This window comes from Corapipo altera, unplaced genomic scaffold (genome assembly GCF_003945725.1).
Source record: "Corapipo altera isolate COAL_440 unplaced genomic scaffold, ASM394572v1 1b, whole genome shotgun sequence".
Taxonomy (NCBI): Eukaryota; Metazoa; Chordata; class Aves; order Passeriformes; family Pipridae; genus Corapipo; species Corapipo altera.
The window spans coordinates 8,657,480-8,684,598 of record NW_020884881.1 but is presented as its reverse complement, the minus strand read 5'-3'; the positions used below and the strand labels follow the sequence as shown (position 1 = coordinate 8,684,598).

At 42.6% G+C, this 27,119-nt stretch overlaps 2 protein-coding genes across 2 annotated transcripts in view; one reads left to right on the top strand and one right to left on the bottom strand.

The window, feature by feature from the left end:
* LAMB4 (laminin subunit beta 4) overlaps positions 1–26,963 on the bottom strand; it is a 55,143-nt gene extending 28,180 nt beyond the window's left edge. The window contains exons 1-12 of the mRNA XM_027639992.1: positions 26,825–26,963; positions 25,046–25,132; positions 10,621–10,778; positions 7,365–7,500; positions 6,003–6,076; positions 5,171–5,359; positions 4,945–5,008; positions 4,191–4,405; positions 3,251–3,371; positions 2,431–2,619; positions 1,653–1,832; positions 144–253 (exon numbers count right to left, since the gene is read on the bottom strand). Coding sequence (XP_027495793.1) covers positions 144–253; positions 1,653–1,832; positions 2,431–2,619; positions 3,251–3,371; positions 4,191–4,405; positions 4,945–5,008; positions 5,171–5,359; positions 6,003–6,076; positions 7,365–7,500; positions 10,621–10,778; positions 25,046–25,132; positions 26,825–26,963 — 1,662 coding nt within the window. The remainder of the gene's footprint in view (positions 1–143; positions 254–1,652; positions 1,833–2,430; positions 2,620–3,250; positions 3,372–4,190; positions 4,406–4,944; positions 5,009–5,170; positions 5,360–6,002; positions 6,077–7,364; positions 7,501–10,620; positions 10,779–25,045; positions 25,133–26,824) is intronic.
* ERGIC2 (ERGIC and golgi 2) overlaps positions 24,322–27,119 on the top strand; it is a 24,528-nt gene continuing 21,730 nt past the window's right edge. Inside the window, exon 1 of the mRNA XM_027640025.1 lies at positions 24,322–24,430. The gene's annotated coding sequence lies outside the window, so the exon portion shown is untranslated. The remainder of the gene's footprint in view (positions 24,431–27,119) is intronic.

Below are 27,119 nucleotides of genomic sequence, written 5' to 3'. Positions count from 1 at the left end.
ATGTCAATGCAGAATGGTAGCATACAGCTGTAAAATTTGAAATTTGACTTATTGCTTAATTTTCTGGCAATTAATAGGTGTGAGGTGGGTGAGGAGACTTCCAAAACCACATGCAGAAGTAATAACAAAACCTTAATACGTACGAGGCATTTTTCACAGCGTTGCCCTGTGGTGAACCGCTGGCACAGGCACTCTCCTGTGGTAGGATCACAGATGGAGAAGGGCAAAGTGCCAGAGGGATCACAGTTGCAGGCTGCAGGGACAGAAATGTGTGGTTACCTCTGCAGGCTCCAGTGACTGCTGGCAGCAGGACTGGTGTTTGCTTCAGATGTGCCATCAGCATGACAGGCAGTCTCCATCCCCCAGAGAGACACTCTACAGATGTACATGCCCTGGCACCCCGCAGCCCACTGACTGCCCTTGGGAAATGGACCATTTCCTTTGACAGGCCTCTCTCCAGGGGGAGCAGGGGTACTGGCAGAAAGCCCTGTGCAGTGGTTTGCTGTGTGCTTGTGCTGGTCTGCACAGTCACTGCGTGTGGCTGAGCACCATGGTGTGGACATAACATGCTCACAAACCCACAGTGTGCCTGGGGAGGGGCAGGATGTGTTTTTCAGCAAGCCTCTCTAAGAGGAATGGCTGGCTGGAAGTTCTCATGGCAAGGCAGCAGCTTCTGCCATCTTGACACTGTACTGCAGAGTCCAAATATCCTAACAGTCCATCTGTGGCTTTTCATGGACCCTTCATAGGATTACAGAATCATAGAACGGTTTGGGTTGGAAGAGACCTTTAAGATCATTTAATTCCAACCCCCTGCCATGGGCAGGGACATATTCTACTAGACCAGGTTACATAGAGCCCCACCCACCCTTGTCTTGAATAATGATGGAGGGTTCACAAACTCTCTGGACAACTGGTTCCAGTGCCTCACCACCTTCCCAGAAAAGATTTTCTTCCTAATATTTAAACTAAACCTACCTGCCTTCAGTTTAAGGTCATTTCTCCTTGTCCTGTCCCTACATGCCCTTGTGAAAAGGCCTTCTCCAGCCTTCTTGTGAACCCCAGACCTGGAGGCAGTATTCCATGTGGAGTAGAGCAGGAGAATCACCTCCCTCAACCTAATGGACACACTTCTTTTGATGCAGCCCACGATACATTTGGCTTTCTGGGCTGCAAATGCACATTGCTGAGTCATGTTGAGCTTTCCATCCACAAATACCCCCAAGTCTTTCTCCCCAGGACTAGTCTCAATCCATTCTCCTCTTAGTCTGTACTTGTGCTTGGGATTGCTCTGACCTGCATGCAGGACCTTGCACTTGGCCTTGTTGAACTTCATGAGATTATACTGATTTGGATGCTAAAATAATTTTCATGTGTTTATCTCCCTTTTCAATTAATTTGCATATTTAACAACCCTTCCATTAACAGCAGCCTGATCTATTATAGTATCCTATGCATTCTGAAAGTGATTTTGCATCTTTTCGTTTGCAGGAGCTGCCCCAGAAACATTACATGGCATTGACATTTAATTATAGTAGGCAATTGTGTATTCCGTGACTCAAGTAGTGCATTGCTGTCGCATCTGTGCATTCAACTACCTTCATGTCTTAAAAATGGTTTGAAAAGAAGGATGAGAGGGGTGTTTTACATACGCTGGCAGCCCAGGGGGTCACTGCCACTCAGCCCATAGTAGTTTGCCCTGCACTTGTCGCAGCGAGCACCCTCTACATTCTCCTTGCAAGGGCACCGGCCCGCCACCGTTCCCAGAGTGGGATCTGTGCGACTCTCGCAGGCGCCGTTGTGCAATGTACCTTCTGGGTCACAGTCACATGCTACAGGAATGGTTAAGGCGATACATAAAAAAAGCACAGTTAGATGTAAGCATGAAAACACAATTACAGAGTTGCTAGTAATCCTCCTTTGGTTCCTTAAGGACTTTTCATACCAATCAATTGCTACAATTAAATTACACTCTGAGCATTTCCCCCATCCTATGTTAATACTGAATTTAGCTCATCTTTCAGAAATGCTTTCATGTCTGAAAGACTATTTTTCTTGCATATGGCGGGTGTCCAGCAAAAGTTATTAATCCCCCCATCATTTTGCACCCCTTCTGCAGTACTTGAAGGCCCTAGAAGCAATATGACTACTGCAATTCATATTTATATTGATGTTGCTCAAGAAAGCTGATAGCTCTGCTGGATTTCTAAGCTCAGCAATAAATTGGAATATGCAGCTCCTTTAACAGTGGTGGTTTGAGGATACTATCATGCAGCTACTTTGTAAGACAGTTTGGATGTTGTAGGTTTGGTAACATTTTTACAACCGTATGAACACTTAAGCATGGGGATGCCATAGGGTTCAGAGCAAAGAGAACCAGAACCACGCTGTTTTGAGTCATTCTTACAGAAGCTAAAAAGGGACGCTTACGGAGGCACGCCTGAGGGTCTGAAATGACTTTGAGTGGATCCTGGTAAAAGAAACGTTTGCACTGGTCACAGTGTTGCCCGGTGGTGTTGTCCTGGCAGTCCTCACAAACCCCACCGCTGACCCCGCCACTGGCCTGGTACACGGCCATGTCAAAGTGGCATCTGCTGGAGTGGCCGTTGCAGTTACAACCTGAAAACAAGACAAACAGTGGGGTATTTCACACCATGACTCCTGTTGTGGTCTAGTCACCATTGCTGTCTACTGCTAACACAGGATTACTGGTGACTTGTATGAGTTCAGTGCCCAACAAGATGATAGCTTCCCAAGCCTTGTGTGTTACAGCTGGGGGAGAGAACTGGGCCCTAAACTTGGAGAAGTCCCCATGTGGGTGAGTGTGTCTGATACGCAGCAGGGAACACTGCTCCACCAAAGAAAGCTCTAGCTGAATATTTGTTACAGATCCTAATACATTATTCTTGTACATCCCACTTTACTCATTACTGTAAAAATAAATAATTTAGCCTTGTCTAAATTCTTTCACTCACATGAAAGACACTGTGCAAGTCAGTGGATGATCTTTTTTGCATTAGGTTCTTTTTCCTCTCTGTATTGTTTTTTTCTCTGTATGAAAAATAAGAACATGAACCAGTTCTACTTCTTGTAAGGTAACACACCACCTATGTGGTGTCTATCTGTTTTTCTAGATGAGGTACGGAAAAGTCTCCCTCCCAGGAACCTAGCCTTCCCATTATGTGTTGGACTGTGATTGTGCTACAGCCACCTCCAACTATTAAAAAGGAAAATATCATTTTTGAGTTACGTTTGCAAGCATTATCTTCTGTCCTTTCAGCTGGCCTCCAGGGAGCATCATTGTAGAAATCTTTACATCTTTCGCAAGACAAACCTTCAGTGTTATGGTGGCAGATACATCTCCCTTGGACCTGTAACGTGGTGAGAAGAGCTTGGAGATGAGATAACGAGAGGAGAGGAGAGAAGAGGACAGGACAGGAGAGGATCTATTCAAGCTATGCCAACAAGATCAGGAAAATTCAAAGCTCTTTGGCTCCCTCAGCTGACATAATTCTTAATTATTTGAGTAAAAGGTCTGGAGAATACCTGCAAATTTTAACCAAATAGTTTTAAAGCCACTGAGCAACATTTAGAAAAAAATACTTATAGAGATATCAAGGGAGACTTTAACCTTTTAGATTCTCTCTCTCTCCTTCCCTACATGTCTTAACATTGAGATATATATTTTCCAGGAGAAAAAACTCTTCTTCCTGGAGGGAAAGAATTTGAAAGCATGTTCCTGGAATTTTTAATAATCCATTTTTCATGGATTAGCTTTGCATTATCAGCTATTCTTTGTGCCAATGCCTTCTCTCCTGCTGCAGAGCCCCCAAACGCAGCTGGAGAGTGGAATGCACCCAACAAATGGCCATTCAAGTCTGCACACACCGTAGGCTACTTACTGCATTACGTTTGCACCATTACAGCTCTGGTATTTGGCTGCTATTATCAACATGTCTTGTCCCAGTTGCTTTTGAAACACCACCCTAGTGCCAACAAAGAGACACCCTCTGTGCATTCCAAACTAGGGCTTTGAAGGAAGAATCTGCATTGAAACATTTAACAACTTGCAGTTGCAAATGGTCAGTTCAAAGATTATCAGAGATCTTCCTCTCCCTCCCTCCATCTCTTCCTTCTCATAAAATACCAGGTAGGGACCGCCCTTTTTGGAGACAGCATTAATGACGCACCATCCCAGAGTGATGGAAAACATCTCCCCGCAGATTCTGCATGGAATCACACTGGCTGGCATGGCCATTGCAAAAGCAGCTGCCCTGCACAACCATCTCATAGATGGCATAGTAGTACTTCTCAAGGGGATCACTGTGCCTTCTTCCAAGCAGAGCATCCCCAAGGGTGTGCAGTTTAGTAAAATTGATCCTCAGGTTTGTCAACGTAATGAGCTCTGGAAGGAAAGAAGAGAGATCAAGAGCCCAAGTTCACCCTAAAATGAACAGCATGAAATCTTCAGCTTGGATCAGTCATCCAAGAACTCTTCCATAGTGATGAAATAATGGAAATGATCCAATATTGGCCAGGACCACTAATGTGTACAGTGCCAGGGCAAGGACCACTCCTGGCACACAGCTGTGTAAGCATTAGCACCCTCCTTGGTATGGCTCTGCATTTTCCCAGCCACTGGCTTCATGGGTTCATGTGCACCTCTGAGATTGCTCCCAAAAAGCAGCATGGATTGGGCCTGATCCCAAAAGGAAAGACAGTTTAGCTACATGGGTGAACTTTGCAGAGCTCTGCCATTTGCCCTCAGGGCTAGAGAACAGGACTGGCCCCATTTTATTTATTAATACAATGTCACCGTAAGATCTTTAGGTACTTAATTTTCAATGTCATTGACTTACACTACCTGAGCTGTTGACCTTTTCAGTGTACAAAACAAACAACATCAGGAAAAATATCTCTGGAGAAAACCTGTAGTGTCCATACCTTGGATATAGGGCACATATGGATTTTCTATGTCAAAGCTGGGATCCAAAGCTTTTAAAACAACCTGCAAAACAAATTGATACAGCTGTAGAGATGGGATGAGCACCCACCTAAGGGATCAAATGACAGGCTCCTCCCTTTACCACATACAGACAAGAGACCTTCAGCTGCAGTAACAGAGCTACATATGATCTGAACTCATACAAACACAGCCACCGGGCAATACCTCGCCTTCAGTTGAGGGCTCGATGTCTGAATATCTTGAATCACAAATGATGTCTCCCACACTTTTTGCTGGACCGGAAGAGATGTTGGGAAAAGAAGCTGCACAATCATGTGCAAAATATCTAAACACTTTCCAGGACTGACCAAAATCAGTAGAGCGCTCAACTAGCATTGCTGCAGGCCGAAATGTCTGCAAGAAACATTTCAAGAATTCCTTAAGCAGGCATGGATAAAACATCTCAGGGGTTGTTATACTGATATTCCTCTTTGGGGGATGCTAAAATTCTGTGTTTGGGATCTTGTAGCTCATTACAGGGCTACTGTGCTGGTTACATGATTTTCTGAAAAAGCCAGATTATTCATTAGAACCTCTCTCTAGTAGAAGGGAAGGGTAACCTTCCATATAGATACAAGATCACTTTCTAAGTAAGGAAGTTTACCATAAAAATGTAGAAATTTTGTAAAAAAAAAAATATTGTAGCCATCTCTGTCATAATGGTTATGCATGAGAAGGCTGAACTAAATTGAAAGAGTAACTGCAGTTCAGATATGTCCTAAATTTTTAGGGTTTAATTTTGCAATTTATTTTTCCACTTTAATTCTCAAATTTATAGAAAATAGGACCAGAAGGCACATGAATAGGAAGCTATTCAGCCTATCCTCCTCCCCTAAGGCAGGATCAACTATAATTTAACCATACTTGACAGGTGTTTATCTAACCTGTTCATACAACCCTCTAAAGATGGAGCTTTCACTGCCTCTCTAAGCAATTTATTCCTCTGGCTAAGTAATTAGTGTTTAACGTTACATAAAATCTCTGGTTAAAGATGTACCTTAAAGGTCAGGATAAGATGGCTGAACTGGAATAAAGTTTCTAAGTCCAATCTAATGCTGACGTGGTCAATGCCTGAAAAGAGAATGAAAATGAAGATCACAATGCATACATTGAAGGGGTAGCTGAGACAGTTTTCCCATGGGGAATTTAAAGATGCCTTTTCCAGCACAGCAGCTAGACTCTTTAGGGCATCACCTGTGCACAAACCCAGTGTGTGGCTGGATTGCTCTCCCCAGGGCAATATGATTTTCTGCCTTCCTGACACTGTCACTGGCAGTGCTGCAGGTCACTGAGACTGCAGAACCTGGTTAAAGGTCCTGTTCAGATAATTCAAATAGTAGATGATGGTGATGGTTCTGGGTTTATGTGCTCCTGTGTCTAGTTAGGTTTATTTTTTAAAATCCATTCAAATAATTTACTTATTTCTAAGGAAAAAAAAGAGAAACTCAATAAAACTGTGGGGTTTTCTTCATGCTAAACAGAACTGTTAAACCCTCCTATACTGCCAGACCTAAAATTTATCATAAGCAGAACTACTACACCAGACATCTTCCAAAATTGCAACAAGTATAGAAAAAAACTCCACAATTCATTCTCTGCAGAGAGTTGCAGGAGTTCAGCCAGTACTGCCACTGTTCACATCTGCAAGCAGCATCCCAGGGCTCCTGCTGACCAGGCTGTGCATGAGACCTCATCCCCGAAGAAAGATTGGGAGAACAAGGAAAGCTCTTCTCACAGCTGGCCCACAGCTTTATTGGCAGTGGTGTCCAAAGCTAGTGACAGATTCTTGCTAAACTCCATGAAAAAACAAGGTTTATAAATTTTCGGCTGGATACTCAAAACAAAGGTAACATATTACCTTACTTTTTCTATGCCTTAATTTCCAACCAGTCAAATGTTTTTTACATATTCACTGTATGTCAAATAAGATAGAATAAATTTTATTCCTCCTAGCATAGTGTTTTACACTATTTGTTTTTAAATGGGTATTTGTGTTTTACACGCTGTCATTACGTGACATCACATCTGTAGGCAAATACATCTTTTGCCACAAATCACATTTCCCTGAAAGGCAGACACCCTGTGGAAAATACATGGTCTCCATGTATAATCATGCATTGCCACTGGTCCTCTGGCCACCTCTTGGAGATACTGTGCTTAAAACTTGTCCATAGAAAAACAGACTTTCTGATATCCTATATTGCTACACATAAATGGGTTCAAATCACTCAGCATTACTGAATCAAAGAACAGATGTGCTGTTGTTTCATCTCTTCATAAAAGCAATATGGTGAATGCCAATGGCATAAAGAAATCTCATAGCAACATTTTGGAGTAATATTTTCTCAAAGAAACTTACCATTTTCTGACTGCCACCACTTCTTTTTCCTATCAGGCTCAAACGTTGTGATAACATTTTCAATCATGTGACTGTTGTGCTGGGTATAGGGATTATATGGGTATCTGGAATCACAGAGAAAGCACTTCTGTTCAGCCTAGAAAACAAAATGAGCAGAATAAAATATTAATTTTGTCTCTTCATTAAAAATCAAGTGGATGTACACATATTTATGCAATTGCAAGACTGGCACCTGTCACATTGCTTTGGGTGCCTGTACTTTTAATCACTCAGGCTTTCACATATAAGGGGTAAGCCCAAGAAAATCATTATATGCATGAACCATGTACATAGTAAGTGTTGGTCTTGGTCTGCCACAGGTATTCTATAAAAATTACACTTTTTCAGTTGTGGAGAAGGGATCTCAGTAAGAGCAGGTACAAAGTGAGTAGTTGGCCTGGGCTGACACCACCACCCTGACCACTGTAAGTGTATTTTGTAGGCATAGGGAAACTGCAGAAGTTTAAAACCAATGCAAAGGAGGAAAATTAGGCTTTCAATAGGATAAAAGAGTCTTGTTTGAAAATGTTACAAGCAGAAGATGAAGGTAGCAACGATGAGCTAATATCTCAGTTCTGAATAATTTTGTCTGCAAAAGGGCTTTGATAGTGAGGGCAAGGAGCTCCTCTTTAAGGTGATGAGTGGGGGATTGAGTGGGAGACTAAGAAGAGGTGACAAGGTTAACATTCTGGTCTGGAAGATGAGCCGTGCTGAGCCATAAGGACAGCCTGAGCACCACGGGATCACAGCCAGCAGGGCCCCAGGGAAGTAGGGCGGGCAGGGCTAGATGTGCCACTCCATGAGATTTGGGCAGAACCTGAGTGCAATGGCTCAAGGATAAGCCAAAGCAGAAGGTGATGCCCAAGGTGTGTGCCTGGCTTGCAGGGACGGTGGCAGGAAGAAGAGTGGATGACACAGCACCCCAGAGGGAGCTGAAGGAGGAGGTATGGGTTCAGTGCCCATGGGTGGGAGGCTGGCAGGGATGCTCCTGAAAACAGAAAGTGGAAATCAGTGGTAGGAGCTGGACTGGAAATGACCCAGAAGGGGATGGATAGAGAGGCATCCCACTTGACACACTCAAGATCCACAGAGAAGCATTGGGAATGGTTTATACATCTTTGTATTGTGAAATCACCTGGGAGTTATTCACATTTAAAGAAATTAATAGCTGTAGATTAACAGGTATGGTATAATTCATGTGTTTTAAACATTATGATAAATATGTATTATATTCAGTCATTCTATATCACCCTTGACAAGTGTATGAATACACAGTTTAGAAGACGAGAGAGAAATACAAAAAATACTCTGTCATCTCATTTCACAAAGCTCTGGTAAGAAAGCATTTGGCAGGACTGCATTCACTCTCTGATTTATATAGATGCATACAATATGATGCTTGGTCAACTTATGTTTAAGGTTGCTCCATAAAAATCTGCTCCAAAGGACAAGCATGTGTATGTCCATACAAGCTATGTCTGGCAGATCCCATTTGCCTCTGAAGTGTTGGCTTTATACTCTCCTCAGTGCTGTCCCCTTTCTTTTCCTTTCAAAACATGTGTAAGTAGTGAATTCAATCATAGAGCTAAAAACCACTTAACCTAATTTAGAAATAAAATTACATATTAAAGACTGCCAATGATTTCCAGTGCTTCTTTTCAAACACAAAGCAGTTGAATTCTTTTTTTTTTTCTATAGGAATTTTCAGTAAGACATCCCAACTGACTCCTGGATCTTGGTAGCTTTCCATGTTGACTAACACCCACTTTCACAAGTAAGGTTTGCTCTTGTCATGATGCCTGACACAGGACATCAAAAGAGGAACTGAGGGAGGAAGAACATGGCTTTACAAGATGAATGATGCAAAGTTCCTGGCCTGCCTCCAGCAAAGCACTCAAAATGTGCTGGTGAGAAAGAGAATTGAGTCAAGTGGGACTGAAACACTATTGGTGACACACACATTTAAGGCGAGCTGATGGAACAGAACACATTGCCAGAGCATAAGTCTCTCTCTTTCGAGCTCTGCAAAGCAGATTTGTAGTTTTCACCCTCTTCAAGAGACAGCCACCAGGGGTCAAGATATGTTGAAGCAGCATTAAATCACAGGGATTATTGCGGAACAGCTGCTCCTTTTCATGAGTCTGTATTTACATAATTCAAAGGGTAAGTACAGGCAAGCGAAAATATTAATTTTTTATCGCTCTTTGATCTCCTCTTAAAAAGCAAGAATAAAAGGCAATCATCCAGCTTAAGGGCCAGAAAGATGGTTCAGGCTATTTCAGCAAAGGAAAGAGGTATTTACGCTTTGCAGAAAACCGTGGTTCCAACATGCAACTTGGAGCAGTGCCTGATGCCATCTCCGTACCTTACTCTGCAAATGTGTCACACCATTTAGCCAGAAGGTCATAAACTGTAATTATTTTCAATTGCTCATAAATGAAACTGTATTTCCTCTTCAGCCTAAGCTCTTATTTAGTGAAAATATTTCTATTTGTGACAATTTATTAGCTCAGTTGGGCCAAGTCCTCCAGGATGTGCAACAGAGGAATTCCCATTCCTTCCTGGCATAGCTCCCATATGCTCACTGGTCCCCCTCATCACTGTGGCCAGAGAGTGAGAGGGATCTCTCTGATGAGCCACATTTTCAATCTGCCAACCCACCTATATGGCCAAAGACTGGACTACAGTACTGGTCTTCCCTTTTCAGAGACAGCTTTCTGCTTTCAGCAACACTGGTCTCATTTCAGATCAAAGGACATGAGAAGACACGGTGTGAATCTCTGAATAGGCTGCCTCAGGTTTCAACACTGTGTGGACGTCCTTCAGTGAAGGTCCACCAAGGCAGTGCCTGCCTGTGGGGCTCCACTGCTCCTGCACTCACACACACACAAACCATAGTCTTCACTTCTGAGGTGTGAGCAGGAAGAGGACTTGCAGAGCAAAGCTCCTTCAGAAATCCCTGTGCTCAATCCTTGTGTATCTCAGGGATGTTTCTCCCCCTTGAGAAGCTACACATCACCCTGGAGGCTCTTTGCTGCCAAACTCTCCATATGTGCTGCAATAAGGCACAGCCTTCCACTAGACTTATGTCACGCTGTCTGATGATTATTCAGACAACTCCCACAGAAACTTCCTTCTCTGGGCAAACTCCCTGAACAGATGAGAATACTGTTGGTAAGTAGAGTTCAGTTTATTAAAAAAGAAGGAGCAAACCAACCTCTAGGTAGCCCACAATACAGTACTTCTGAGGGCTGTTCATCCCACAGGTTGACGAGGCTGTCAGTTGCTTGCTGCGACCCCAGAGGAGGTTCCCAACGGCTGGGTAGCAGGACCCGGCATCACAGTCGTGCTGTGTATTCTGGGGTCTTATCAGCGCTAAGCACAAAAGAAGATCAAAGAGAGATTAAATTGCTTCATATACTCAGCAGTATTCTCCAGACAAAATCATTTAAATCTCAACACCAGCAGAAAACTAAATTATCCTTTGCCTGAACTCCTTTTGTCCTTAGTAATACCCTTTTTTTGAAGAACTTTGGTAATGAACATGCCTTCTACAAAATAATAATAAAAAAATATAGCTAGCATATTGCAAATCCATGCTAAAACCTAGATTTTCAGCACATTATTTTTCAGTAAAAATGCCAATCTGCCATAAGCAATAATTTATTATGCTTCCTACACTGATATGCCCATTGACAGCATTCCTACAGCAGAATCACAAGCATTTCAATTGACTCTGTGAGCAGAGCCAGATTGGGATTAATTCTGCTGATTTGTGTTGATTTCCAAGTGATAGTGGTGGACCTGAGACCAATATTGACATCAGTGGTCCTCAGATTTTCTGTTAATTTGCAACAAATCCCTTGTCTAATGCCAGAACTCTCTGTTCAGACCCCGTGGAATGGTTCTTAATAATTAAACAGAGTAATTCTGAATTCTCTAAATAATTGCAGCAGTTTTTCATTTATTTTGCCTGAAACAACTTCAAATATTTTCCCCATTATATTAAGACTTCCCTTACAGGGCTTGTCCTTTTAAACAAGTTCTGTCCTGAAACCCTGAACAGGAATGGGTACCTTGGAGGCTTTATCTTTCAGCTTTACTTGGCTCAACTTGTTATAAAAGGTGCAGTTAAAAAAACCCAAAAATTGATACAAGAAGATCCCACAGAACACCAGAAATGGTAATGCAATTACAACAGTAAAAATTACAGCATTTTGCAGCCAGATTCCAGTCTATGGCTCAGGCTATAGTTAGATTACGACAGAGGCTTGACTTTTTAGGTGTAAAGCAATGCCTATGTTTGGTTAGCCTTCTCTCTTTATTTATACAGATCCACACTCATTATTAATTAGCTGATACTGATTGCGCCTCTTGGGCCCTGATTTAGATTCAATTACAACATGTAACTTTTCTTTGTACTTAAATATTTCATATCACTCGTGGGTCCTAGGTAGGAGAGGGGGGAATAAGGACTCACTGTCATGTTTCTCAATAGTGCCTTCTTAAAAGAAGCACTCTAACAAAATCTTGGAGATATGTAAATCACGTGATAATATTTTAAAGTTGGCCTGAGTAACTGTAGCATCTGTACTTACTGAGGTGTAACAGGATGGCCAGCCCCAGCCTCATGCCTCCCAGTGGAACTCAAACTGGCACCACTGCAAGAGAAGAACTGGTGGGTAACTTGGTGTTCTGCCTCACTAGGGCACCCTTTGCACATAGGGGTACCCAGAGGGGTACCTTATTAAAGTGATAGAGCCATAATAAAAATATAGAGACTAAAAGAAAACCCTGGCTTTGATTTAGTTCTAAAAAAAGATCTTTACACTTAGTGTAAAATAAAACTAGAATGCTATCACCTAAAATACTGTAGCATTCAAATACAAGCAACTTAATCCTAATTAGATTCAGCAGGGCTGTTTGCAGAGATCTAACTCTTTCTCTGAAAGTTCTTGTTTCTTTTCATTAACTTGAAACAAAGACAGAGGTCCTAATGAAGATGCTACTGAGAAATGCCTGATGTCAGGTGCTATGAATTTTGTCAGAGACAAGATATAACCACATCTTAAAGTGTGGTGAAGAAAACCAGGTAATTTCAGCATCAATGCAAAAGATTCATACAAGGGAACCTCAGCATGAACCTAAGGGAGGTTCATTGTGGCCTTGTGGCACCCTTCCTCTTCCTACCTACCTGGAGGAAAGTGAGACTTGTCAACACAAAACCTCTGTTGGAAAAACAAAGGCAGCCATGGATATAAAAGACAACCCAGCATCCTGCTACCAAGTAGAACTCCCAAACCAAACCTACCCCCGTCTTTGCACCTTCCACCTCTTTCTCCATGTGTAGGCACCAGTGTACCCTGAAGCAGCTCTGGCTGCTGGGGCATGCCTGTACGAGCAAAGTGCCACTTCCCAGTTCAGTTCTTGTTCCTCTGAACTAAGATGAAATATCCTCCAAGAGCAGGTAGAACATAAGCAAGGGCAATCAAAGCATTTCAGTTGTTACTGGCTCTGTGTGGGCTTGGTTCACACAGCACACAACACAACAGCCATACCTAGATGAGTACTTCAGCAACCACAGGTAGGGAAAGCTATCAAGGGTTGCCAGGCTTTCATGCTGCTTCAGCTACTCTCACTGCCAAAACTGCAGAGAGCCTGGCATGTGACAGGAAGATGATGCTGGTGAGCATCCATGCAGCTGTGACTGACTCCCTGGCTACACAGAGAGCTGGCCACAGATCCACTGTCTGAGGCAAAACTGAGCAAACTGCTGTGTTGGACTTTAAATTTTATACCCTGTCAGAATAATGGACAGACTCAGAGACAATTTAAGCTGCAACCACTGCGACAGCACTGTAGTGAAATATAGGTATCCACGGTAAGAGTGATCTTGGCAGGTACACATCCCAATTCCTACCCTAACACTGTGACATTCAATACCGATGATACTCTTTAAACATGACTCCCTTTAACAGAGAAACAAGGATCAGCAAAACCCCAACATACTTTAGTTCCACGCTTAGCAGGAAAATTAAAAGGTCTTACCTGGGTTCCAGGCAGCCAAGTGTTGCGGCTGGAAATGAGTACAATTGACTGAGGGAAGCAAGCAAAGGCAAACCAGTGCACTTCAGCTGGAGGAGACAGTGTGTCCCCCGAGGCACCAAGGTGTAGGTGAGAATGAGATCCAGCCTGCAACCTGTCAAAAGCTTGATTTGTGAACTCTTTCTGCTTCTGGCATCAGCAAATATGCTCACTGAAAGACAATTGTGACAGGTTAAGTTCATGGCAGAAAAAGTTCATGCAATTGAAAACAGAAGGCTGGGATTCCTAAGGTGCTGGCACACAACCCTTTATCTGTTGTTTAATTAAACATATGTTCAGTTAGTCTGGTTTGAAACTAAACATCGAAGTCTTTTTATCTACTCAACATCAGAAGTCTATTGGCACTGTGGTATCTGAACATGGGCTAGAAAGGATGATCTCTTGCAATAGGGGTGTGAATTGTCTGGCAGGGCTGATTTGGGGTTCTGAGGTGACTGTAAACATGCCCACCAGACAGGTGTGATCACACTCACATGGACGTATCGAAACAACTTCGAATTAGTTCAAGCTCTGGATAATTGTTGTGAGCACTACGGTTTTCTCAATTTAAAGGTAAAGACGACATGGCAACATGAGCTACAACTTTGCATTTCAGCACAAGCTTTGCCTGTAAATGTCCCTGGCAGCAAGCACAGTGCAGGGTGATGTGTGGGGTACAGAGTGGTTGTGGGAAATGAGGTGATGAAGGAGCTCCAAAATGGTGTTCAGCAACTCAGGCATGGAACTGGCCACTGTTTTTTGGTGTCTTTGTTGAAACCTGTGGCACTATGATTCCAGTTTCAAGAATGGCAAGTTGTCTTGATACACATTTTTGGTTGTGATATATTTGTTATCAGTTCTCCTCTGACTGCTTGTAAGTATCATCACATCCTTAAACAGAAGGTTTCCTATATGTATTAAACATGTTAATCATTGCTTTTCTTTTGGCAGTTCCTATTCTTTTGGGAAAAAAAGGTGTGTGTTCTTTAATCCTATTGCAATGCTCAGTGCTAAGTGTCCTCTGCCATCACTTTGATTGTTCACTGTAGCAGAAATAATTCTGACACTTGGATTTTTTGAAATTATTTTCCTCAAATGCATGTGGAAATTACTTGTGGGAGACATTTTTCAGGCTAATTTAACCTGCATTTGGTTTGCACTCATGCATGATTACTTACTGTACAGATGGCTCATACTTAGTGGGTTTCAGGATTAAGAAATGTAAGATTAAATTATATATTAAGATATTAAATTTACTTTATATGTGTAAGCAGTATGTCAAACACTCCCTGAAAGAGTGAAATACAACTGAAGAAACTATTATTATTATGATGCTACTAAATTATAAAATGGGTGACATTTTATTAGCATATATGGTAGGGAATTCAGAATTTGTTACAGAGAAGTTATGTGAGAAGTAAATATCAAGCAAGATTTATTTGCAGAATATAGCCAGTCCTGTGTTCTGATTTATGTAGGACCCCAAGTAAGAAGGAGGTTTTAAACTGCTTGAGGCAGGGATTAAGAAACTTCTTTCTTGCTTCTTTAATCTCTCCACTGGTAAAGGATCTGGATTTATAAGGCATCACTCGTCCCATGCTGGCTGGAGGGTAGATAGCACTGGTGTGTGATTTTTCAAGTCATCACAGGTCCGAAGGTTGTAATTTCTTAGGCCCAAGGCATATCCGTAATACACACAAAGGACAGGAATTGCTAGCACAGCAACATATGTTCCCTTCACAGACACCAACCAGCAGTGAGTGAAGAGGGCAGGAGTAGAGACACCACTTGAAATTTTCAATAAGAAATAAAATTATTCGAGCCTAGGATTACTGTTGCCATGTGAAAAATAAGTATTTAATCTAAAAAAAAATCACCTGGGCTTCCTTTGTGTCAATGGGGAAAGACAGGAATCCCTACAGAGTCCATCCTACCACCTTCTTTAGACACTTACCTTACGGGGATAAATTCCCTTTCAGAGATATCTGCTGCTTTCTTTTGGTTATGGGCAGCCCAATTCCCTAGCTTAGGGCAGATGCCTGTACTTTAGACAATTAAAATGTACTGAGACAAATCCCATCCATGGCCAAAACCTTAAATGAAATCTAATGTTCTGAAAAGCAAAACAATCTTGCTACATTTCTCTCTCCCCTCTTTTGTTTCTATCTCATTTCTTCAAGCATATCTTCTGCTTAAAGTGTACTTTCTTGAGACAAAGACTGCATTTTTGGAGTTTCTACATATTGGGAGAACGTAGCACTGAATAATAAAAACAGAATAAATTGTACGTTTACAATCAAATAAGAGAAGGGTTTTTTTTAATAAATCTGATCAGGAGAGAGCTAAGGGCAGCAGAGGAATATGCTACAGAGCTCAGGTGTGTCAGGAGAGGGAGGCCACCCTATCCCCCAGCTTCCTCACCTCCACATCCCACTGGCTGGCTGCTCCTCCATATCTTGCATCCTGAAGCAAATGACTAGTTTTAAACTTGTATTTAATAATTATTTTTAATGAGCTTTTCCATAATCGAAAAGGATGTCAAGTCTATTTATAATTTACTTTCTAACAGTCACAGCACTCCGCAGTGCCCTTCACCTTTTGTGTGCAAGTCAGGTGTTCGAAGTCTTTGTGTTTTCCACCTTGAACAAGAAATGCAGTTTCAACTCAAATATTATCTCCCTGGTAGGCACAGGATTGCTGATAGTAGTAATAAACATTAAAGACAAAAAAGATAGAGTGGATTTGTTTAAAATATCAGTGTGATTTTCTAAGTGTTAGTCAAGCTATATACATTCAAAATACATTTCACATTATTTCCTAAGAACCTGACATTTCCAAGCTGGCAATATGACTGGTAGTAGGAGAAATCTGTCACATACCCTGTTGCAGTCTCGTGTTTACTCATGTCTCATTTACTCAGTGAGTTCATGCAGTAAAACAGGAAAAGGCTGTTTCTAGGAACCTTCTCACATCAATAAACACAAGTGCTTGAAATTTTTAATTTTTAATTGTTTTGCTGGCCTATTAATCAGGAATAGTTATTCTCCCTAAACTCAAGAGAAAAAAATGGATTATTGCACATAAAAGCATAGCAGAGAGGACTAGAAAGAAAAAAAAAAAGAAAAGGAATATGCTCAGGAATAAACAACTGAAGATAAATGAGGAAAAGAAAGCAAAAGAGCTTTTCCAGCCTTCACAGGGTGTTGCACACTAGTCTCCAGGGCTGCCTCTGACCTTTCTTCCTCTTCTACCCTCCCAGCTAGACCTCCAGGGTGAACCCCAAGCTGGCTTCACCCTTTTATCGAGCATGGGGGTATTGACAAATCTTGTTTACCAGTACCCAGCTCAGGCCACTGCATCCAGATGCCATGGGATTGCACCCATCAGTACCACACTACACGGGATCAGAGACACAGCAGCATTGATGCCACACGTGTGGACAAAGGCTGAAGGCAGAGCACCACCTGTGGAGAACTGTTAGACAAGCATAGCCATATGGTGAATCTGAACTTGCAGCTGCTCTGGATGCCCTCCCAAAGGGGCCTGTTCCCTTACCACAGTCCTCATGAATAGTTTTTCCCCCTTGTGGCAGTAACCATGGCTCAACAGGCCTTGAATAGTTTTTCCCCCTTGTGGCAGTAACCATGGCTCATCAGGCCTTGAGCTAGAGCTCTGCTCTGTTTTGTACATTGCCAGGATAGCTACGGTGAGCTTTTCGATACATTTTTCCAGTTATGATTTATCATATCTGAATAAGAAATTGCAAAAGCCCATGGAACTAGCATCCTCCTGATGAAGCCGCTACCCTCCGTGTGGGAATGCAAAGTGATGTCCAGTCTGGGAAGTCACAAATAAGTCTCCTCCCTTGGCATGCCCTGCTCTTTTCTTACATATGGCAGCATTTCCACAGCTGTTTGGAGAATCTCTGTTGGTTCCTTTACAGGTTTTGAGACACCAACAAAAACCCAGACTGAAGAAGTGCTTCACCCTGGAGTATTTGCTTCTACAGGCTGTTGTCACCCACAGCTGTCTGAGGCCTTTACTGTGTCCCTGCCAACCTTCCACAGCGGAACAAAGGGAAAGTACCCCAAGGAAAGCAGATTACCCTCTCAAGCACACATTCTGGGTTCCTGGCTTTATTTGGCCCCATTAAGTCCACACAGAAGATTCCTCAATGATGGTGAGGAGAAAATTGCATTTTGAGGCTTTAAGGAAGTGTTGTAGGTTATATATATAAAGCCCACAACCATAGGAATTAACCATGCACATTTTCTCTTCTAAAACAGAGTATCCATTAAAGAGGGAGAGTTATATCAGAGTTGCAGGAGTTAAGAGAAGTCATATTTATACTGATTACTTTATTGGGAATAATCTAAATCTCTGCATATAAGACAACTGAAAAAGACTTTTAAAAGCTAATACCTGCTTTGCATATGTCACCATTTTAGCAAAATGAAAAGGTTTGTTTCTCAGAGAACTGATGCTTGTTTCAAGCCATTCAAGCCAAGGTGTTTCATATTAGTCACAAAAATTGGCTATTTTTAAAGACAATTTGACCAAAGATTTTTTTTTTTGAAAGACATCTGTTCAACTACTTTCTTCAAGAAAACAAAAACTGCAAGTACACACAATACAGGCCAGAGGGTCCTTTCAACTCTGCCAACAAATTGACTCAAGCAGCATGAAAAGCAGTCACTGAATTAGATTCACCTGTATGCTTTTAAAATGTCAATAATACTTTGTTTTGAAATATCAAGCTATATTTTGGCAAACAAAAAAAGAAAGAAACCTCTTAGTAAACCAGGGTTAATAATTCTATTACAGCTGTAAAGCACAATTTGTACAAGGACAATAAATACAGAGTTAGGATGACTGTAACAGTTTTTCACACAACAACCACTACCCTGTAACACAAAATAATGAAGCTTCTCACCAGAAAGCTTTTTCCACTACAGTGTTTGTTAATAGGCCATAACAGTGCTCTTATTCTGCTAATGGTCTCTGTATTGCTGAAAGTGCTAAGAACAGACTGTCCTATTTTTATTCATCCAAATTTGTGGCAATGTTCTGTTTTAAATCCCTATTATTAGATTTTCCATACCTGTCAGCCTAAATTATCCTAAGTAGTTTTCTCTAGGTTAAAGTAAATTCTTCTGCAAAGGTTAAAGTGATGTTGTTTAGAAAACTACCTTGAGTTCAGAAAATTTCTCTGGCCCCTGAGGAACCTCTGTGGCTCACTGGCTGTAGTGGGTTGACCCTGGCTGAACACCAGGTACTCTCTAAAGCCACTCTCTCACTCTCCTCTGCAACTAGACAGAGAAGAGAAAATACAACAAAGGGTTCATGAGTTGAGATAAGGATTGGGAGAGGTCAGTTGCCAATCACGATCACAGGCAAAACAGACACAAAGTGGGGATATTAATCAAATTTATTATTAACAGGATCAAAGCAGGAGAATGAGAAATAAAATCAATTTTAAAAAACACCCCCAGCCCTCCTTCCTTCCCAAGTTCTACCTCCTCCTCCCACCCAGCAGTGCAGGGAGACAAGTGGGTGTTATGGTCAGTTCATCACAGATTGTTTCAGCCACTGCTCAGAGAGAGGAGTCCTTCCCCTGCTCCCCATGGGGTCCCTCCTACGGGAGACAGTCCTTCACAAACTTCTCCGACATGAGTCCATCCCACAGGCAACAGTTCTTCACAAACTGCAGTAACATGGGTCACTTTTCCATGGGGTGCAATCCTTCAGGCACAGGCTGCTGCAGCGTGGGTCCCGTACAGGGCCACAAGTCCTACCAGAAAAACCTTCTCCAGCATGGGCTCTTCTCTCCACTGGTCAGCCAGTCCCTGCCAGGACCCTACTTCATCATGGGCCTCCCACGGGGTCACAGCCTCCTTCAGGCTCTGGCATGGGCTCCACCATGGGCTGCAGGTGGGTCTCTGCACCCCAATGCTCCTCCATGGGCTGCAGGGGCACAGCTGCTTCACCATGGGCTGCACTATGGGCTGCAGGGCCTCAGCTCTGGCACCTGGAGCACCTCCTGCCCCTCCTTCTGCACTGACCTCGGTGTCTGCAGAGTTGTTGACACATTCTCACTCCGCTCTTCTCTGGCTGCAATTTTCACCTGCATAATAACTTTTTCTCTCCTTCTTAATTATGTTATCATAGAGGCATTACTGTCATTCCTGATGGGCCCAACCTTGGCCAGCAGTGGGTCCATCCTAGAGCTGGTTAGCATTGGCTCTACTGGACATGGTGGAACCATCTGGCAGCTTCTCACAGAAGCCTTCCCTGTAGCCCCTCCACTACCAAAACTTGGTCATGCAAACCCAATACACTGGCTTAGAAATGTTTTCTTACCAATACAGAAATCTGTTTGGGAACTCGGATGTGTGGGTTTGGTGTTTTTTTTTTTTTTTTTTTTTTTAATGGCAGGGGGGAGTGTGAATGACCAAAATCAGAATCCAGAAGACCACAGTTTAAAGAAGAAACAAAGGGAAAACAGTCAATTCCACAAGTTCCCTGCCCAAAAAAACTAGGAAATTGAGATCTTCAGAAGGAGAACCTCACAGACAGAAGGACAACAGCTTCAGTCTGAGAAGACCAAACAGTGGAGAGAAGATTTTGTCCACTGGAGGACAACAGCAGTGGCAGCAGCACCAAAGTCTGGTGGTTAGAACTTCCATAGGAGCCACTGGCTCTGGTCCTCCAGTTGGAAGCACAAAGTGAAAATGCCTTTTCCATCATCCTGGGAAGCATCTGGACTACAAGTCTCTGAAATGAAAGAAAATCTGTTCTCATACTTTCTCATTTTTTTACAGGAACTTCAAATTTATATATGTTTCAGATTGACAGGGAATAAAATAATTTTTGTTCTTTTAAATTCTTTTCGGTTAGTAAAATTGAGATGGACTGAAATCACTTTTCTTTCTCATTACTTCATTGAATGGAAGAAATGGTTTCTTTCTTACATAATTGGAAAACAAAAGTATCACAAAATCACCAGAAATCAGAAAAAGTACATTTAGACCGAAATGAATAAATCTTCAGGAAGCTGCAGAAGCTTCAGAAAGGCCTGCCTGCAGGGTGAAATAACTGGGAAATCTGAAGTTTTCCATCTGAAGTCACCAATACCTGTGATGTGTGGTGTCTGGCTGCGCACCATAACAGCACCCTTACACGGCTCCTCTCCTGTGGTCATCCATGAGGTCCCTGGTTGCACAAGACAGCGAGCACAGAGCAGACAGGAGTCAGATGAATCTGAGCTCAGCCAAAAGCATGAACACGTGCCTTCTTTTGCCTAACTTGGCAACGTAAACAGCTAAACTGACATTTTGGAGATTCTCCATTTTCAGTCCCAAATGAAATTTAATACAAAGGCTTCTGGAGGTATCTAAATCTATCAACATATACATTTTAATTACCTAAAAGCATGACAGAATGCTGGCTGGCTGACTATCAGCTGTTTATTTTTATTTGCGTCTATCCTGTAACATCTGGAATCTGTACAAATACAGGAAGCATCACACAAAAGTCACACATAAGTTAGGGGAATGATTACATTTTTTCATGATCCTAATGATATCAACATAGCAGTAGCATGGCTGGAACACTACATGCTAGTGAGTTGGAGACTGCTGGATAGATTTATATAAGTTTCCCAGGATCAAGAATATATAAGCTCTGCTTTCTCTCAAGTATTTAATTACACCAGATGGAAGAAAGCAGCAAAAATTTGTCTCAATTCACTTTCCTGATCTCCCCTTGTCACAGGGAAGGAAAGCGTTGTCACCACTAGGCAGGAGCAGCTGGGTATGATAGAAACCCAGCCAAGCACAGAAAATGCCAACAGCAAAGCTGGAGAAGGAAATGCCTCTTGCTTTCAAAAGCTATTATTGAGGCACTTCCTTTTCAGGGAAAGAAGGAAGGAAGCAATCTTTCCCTTGCTGACCACCTGTGTGGAGCACATTTCAACAGCAATTGGTTTGTTCACACGTTGCCAGCCCTTTCTCACCAGGTAGTTTGTGACCATTACCCTGAACTGCCAGAGTGGAGTCAAGGGAGTTGTGTCTGTGAATATCAAGCCAGATGGCACTTTGGAGTCTCTGCTGTATCTTGAAGGGTAAGTAGCCTGCAACACAAGTCAGGGTAGAAAACGACCAGAGTTTGGGGAAGCCAGGTCTATTTAAAGTTGGAGGCTGAGAGGGTGGGAGAGGGAAGAGAAGCAGCTGATTCAAGAACCCTGGCAGAGAAAAGATTTAATGTTTTGAAAAGGTCCATCGGTAATCATAGGGCCATAGACTGGGCAAGGAAGATGGGGAGAGAGCTGGGCAGGGGATTATAGAGAGTATGTTCAAAGTTGTTGCCAGAAGTTGGGTCTCAGTCAGATGGGCATCAAAGAAGTGTCATGTGCTAGCAGTTCATAAAAAAAGTATTGCCATGCAGAAACAGAGGCTGAAAGAAAACAGGATACTCCACAGATGTGGCTACAGGGTCTCCATTCCCTGTGTGGGCAGGTCTGTGCAGAAATACAATGGTTGTTTGAAGAGCTGGGATGCATTAAACCTACTGGATATTTTGAGGTGCTCACCTAAGAGTATCCTGACCCCTTCAGATTGCCTTGCAGAAGTGTTATGAAAATTAATGGAAATTAAATTGATGGTTGCCAGATTACACTTTGACTATCAGCTTAAATAAAAAGCTTAATTACCAGTTCTTATTTTTGCAAGGTTCAGCTCTCACCAAGCATATTCAAATTGTTACAGAAAGCAACAGGCATGGTAAAATAAATAAATAAAACCTCTCACCAACAGAAGAAGCTCATGTTCTTTATTATTAAAATCAAAATAATATTCTTATAAAGTAAGACCTTTCTAGCAATTTGCCAAGAATTCTTTAAACCTGTTTGGCCTGACAGAACAGCAAGAGAAGAATTTTCAAGAAAACTCACAAGATTTATTTCTTATAGAACCCAAACAACAAATGTGCATATTTACCTACACCACAAAGTTTACAAGTTTATAAGTTTGGGGAAATCTGATGATTCCTGTTGATTAAGTGTCAACTTACATGCATACTAGTAGTATAATTCTAACACCACAAGGGTCACAATGACTTGAAAAATTTTGATGAAGTACTAGTAAGACTATGTCAAACTTATTATTTATGAATATCCTAGTATCAGCTCATGTATGACTTACCCAGATCTCTCCCAAACCCTCAGAGGGACTTTAGTGTCTTTTATGCAGTTAACACATAGCAATGTCTTTATCAAGGCAAATGGTTCTTGTCCCTCCACTGTGCCATCTAACACCATTCTCAATCAGGTAGCCTGGCAAAAGGCCAAATACTTCCTAACCATCCAGGCTTTTAAGACTAGCAATACTTCTCAAGACTAACTTTTATGCCGGGACAAAGCAAACTTGTAGCAAATGAGTAAAAAATAGTGTATTTGTGAATACAACTTCAGAGAAGCTTTGAGAAACCTATTCATTAATGGTTACGTGTTTTTTCAGGAAAACTGTGTGCCAAAGAATGTAAACCAGAACATTAAAATCAAAGAAATACTTAAGGTCACAAAATATACTAGTGTGTCTTTATTTCCTGATTTGGCCTTTTGCTATGTTTAGACAATTCAAGAGCATTATGCAAAAGGATTAGTGCTTTTATGTAACTTTATCAATTATCAAAATATTTGTTTTGTAATCACTATCTAATTACTAAAAATAGCCAAGTGGTGAAAGACCAGGATTTATTACTAACCTGACATCTGTAATCTAGACAGGAATTCAGTTCAGCGACTGATGTTCCCTTCCTCTCCACGGACACCATACAATCTAGTAACAATATACAGCATCTCTGCTGAATGAAAGACACAACTTGGAGTCCACTATCTGCCTACACCAAACAATTTAAACTTTTAGGAAAAGAAAAAAACCCCTAGGGATTACACTAACATTTTTAACTACAGCTTTCACAGTACTTCACTGGAGGGCTTAGGACTTATCCCTGCTCCCCTGTGAGCTCCCCATGAGCTTCATGAAACAGCTGCATAAATTGCATCTTAAACATTATCTAAGTCACAAAAATATTCAAAATAAGAATTAGGATTGAATTATCTTTTTAAAAAGATTTTTTAATCGAAAATATTTATGTATTAAAAGAGTGGTGATTATGTAGAATAAAGCCATTCTGTTTACACGATGTATTAGTGGTAAATAGGATTGCTTGAGATAGCCTCAGTTGCTTTTAGCATCGTCTTCCTTTCAGTGAACTGGATTGTTCTGCTTTTTGAGACCCCATGACAAGAAATCTTCACTTAGGTAATTTAAAAAAGGATCTCTCAAAAGACCAGAAGTGAAGCCGAACTGGAAAACTGACGTGAGAGAACAGGGAGACCACGGCTTCCTTTCATCAACACTTTGTCTTTACTGAAACCCAGTATAGACCAGGAAAATGGAAGCCCATCAATAAACACCACGGCAGTGGCCGCCTGCGTTACCGCACTGCACCCGCCGCTGCCCTCACGGAGGGACGGCAACTCTACCCCGGCTCTGCCACAAGGCTCAGCGGCTCCGGCCGTGGGCATGACAGATTCCCCAGCCCCTCCGCGGGCGGGACCGCGAGCAGGCCGAGCGCGGCCCCGGGGCAGGGGACACCGTTCTGGACACCGCCCTTGACACCGCCTCCTCCCCAGTTCCTGGAGCGTGGTTCCCCCTCATTGGCCGAGGGCGCTCCCGCCCCATCCCGCTCCATGGTGCCGGGCTGCTCTCCCTCACAGCCACCCACCTCCACCCCTTCCAGTCCTCTCACCGCACGGCCGCGGGACTGATTTTATACCTCTCCGCCTCCTTTCCAACCACTCCCACCTCTCATCTCCATATTTGCTCGTCTGCACCTGTATTTCCTTTTCTCCCTAAATGCCACCTCGATGCCTCCACGAGGTAAAGCGGCTGCTCTCTCAATCCCTGTCTCGCCTCACCCCTCCAGGCGCTCCCGGCCGATCCCCGCTCCTTCTTCCCGGCCTTCCCCTCGCGCTTTCGCGCTAACAAAGTGCTTTTTGAGCTATCGTGAACCACCTGTGCAGGCGACAGTAGCAAACGATGAGGGCTTGGGTTAAGCCTCGACGTGCTTTATCCAGGTTTTTAGTTTTGTGTGCCTTGTGTACGGTTTCCATCATTTTAACTAATGCTGAAGTGTGTTGAAGTGCAGGCGGGTGGCATCTGTGCGTGTTTACTTTTGCTTCTCTTGCTGAGTCTACTACCATCCTCTTTGTTATTGTCTTTGATATCAATGTCCTTTGTAGCCCAGCGTTCCTGGGAGATTTTTTTTTTCTGTCCTGCTTGCTTTGTGGTTTGCTCAGCTGTACGGATTTGAGACGTGGTTTCCTCTCTTCACACACATCAAGGGACTTTATAAATCACCAGCGTTAAGAAGTGCTGGTTTTTTTAGGAAGGCGGTTGTATTTTTTCATAGATGACTGCATTCAAGTCTCAGGGTGCTTTGGGATCTTATTAAATACCATACTGAAACAAAGTGTGTAAAGCCCCTGGGCTCACCTGCGTGGCTTGCTGCTGGCAGCTGGATTTCTTCCTCCTCGTCAGGCTCCTGAAGGTAATTTGGCAGATGCTTATAGGCTGCCACCACTGAAGTGTGATCAGGAGAGCAGAAAACAGGCACACAGAGGCATAAGGAAAGGAATTAGTAGTCTGGTACTTGATACAATCACTGTTATGTTGCTTTAGCACAGTGCAGTCAAATATATACTGTTAGTGTAATGTACAGTGTTATCACTATATAAGTATTCTCTATTTTTCTTAAATTCTGAAAACTATTTCCTGCGTTTTCCCTCATAAAATCCCATGGAGACATCTGTGGTTATAAATATGACTATAATGGTGCAAAGCTGCAAGCAGTGCTGTCCCGTGCCAATTGTCTCTAAGAGCCATCTCCATGTGGTGTTGAGCACTAGTGCCGAGCCCATGTTTGTCTGTGAGCAGACTGGATTGCTTTAGCTCATAGCCTGTGAGAACATCTGTTGAGCATCTCTGCTGCACAGCTAATAATCAGATCTATCAGCTTCTCCTTCCAGGACTCAGTGCTCAGAGCATGTCAAGGGAAAACAGGGCTTAGCTAGCAAAATCCCTGGCTGCTGAATTACAGCCTGGGCCACTGGCATGTCAGTGTAAGAGCTTTATGTGCTGTAGCTAAAGCTGCCTGCTCTTTCTGAGATGAGGGAACAAATGTACAGAGAAACATATTTTTAGCCTGGTTATTTACCTCTTGTAGTATCATCCTCCCACCACCTTTTTCTTTCTGTCTGATCCAATTATTATAGATGCTAAAATGATGGAAACAGACTGATCAGAATTCAGTGAGAACATTGGCAGGTTGCTGTATCTTTCCTTCCTTGAAACCCACTGTCTGCCTATCCCTAAAAAGCAAAAAATACTCTTTGAATCTGTTCCTATTGCTTTCTGATTTTCAAGTTTCTTTTATTCTCAAATGCTGTAGATATCCGAACAATTGTTTAATTCAAATTGTGTGTACTTTGGCATGCTAGTTGAAACTCTTTTTTTAGGGATCTACATTTTCCTCTAAACCATTAAAAAGAGAAAATCTGAATTAATGCTGTGGAATTCATCATTATCTGTTTATGGGGGGTAGGTTCTATTTGCTTGCCTCATTATAAAAAATACTGGAGTTTTCAGTCTTCTTTCTGATCTGTGAATAAAAATGTTCGGTATAATTTTTTTTTCGTTTCATTAAATCTTACATGGAGCAACTTTTGTTGAATCATTTTGATGTCACCTAAAATGTTAGTACTTCCCAGAAGATATTGGAGAGCTCCCTTTTTGACTGTAAGAAGATGTCTATGTTTGATCAGCTACTTGTGGGCAGGGTGGCAGTAGCATAATGATAATCCACTGTTTTGGCAGCAGCACAGTTGGAAAGACTGCAGGGGACTCTGGCATAGAGAATGAGAGTTGCTGGAATTGTAAGGAAAAATCTGGAGACAGACTAATGTTGTTACTAAGGGGTAAGGCTTGTAGTGAGGCAGTGCCTTTTTATTAACTCCATCAGCGCAGAACAGGGAATTTGGGCATACGTGAGCCCTCTTACTTTTTTTCACTTCAGGTCTGAAGACTGGCTTGTGAGCTTAAAATCTTCCCTTCCCCAGTATTACAGCCCACTGTCCTAAATCCTTTCCCTTTGCAGTTAACCCAAGATACCGCCTCTCTTCAAACACTGCCTGCTTCTATATCCATAGTGCTCGAAACAGTATTATCCCCGCAGGCCACGTTATCGTGCTTTTTTCAGTTAGCTTCGGAAGGCACTTGCACATCGCTTTAAACGATCACTCAGTGCCTCGCAGCTTCCCAAAGTCTCCGGAGCGAGGCCGTATTTCCCGCGGGATGCGATCTCTTTGCGGCTCCGGAGTGCTCCGCTCTGCGGCCGGGGCAGCCGCCGCTCCATGCGAAGCGCACGGGCTGGGAACTACACCCGCTGTTTCCATAGGCGCGCCTTTCCCCTTCTCCCTTCCCGCTCGCCAGGTCTCTCGTCCCACCGCGCCGGGGCGGCGCATGCCCGCGGCGCTCGGCGCATGCGCGCAGGGGCGGGCGGGGCGCCCCG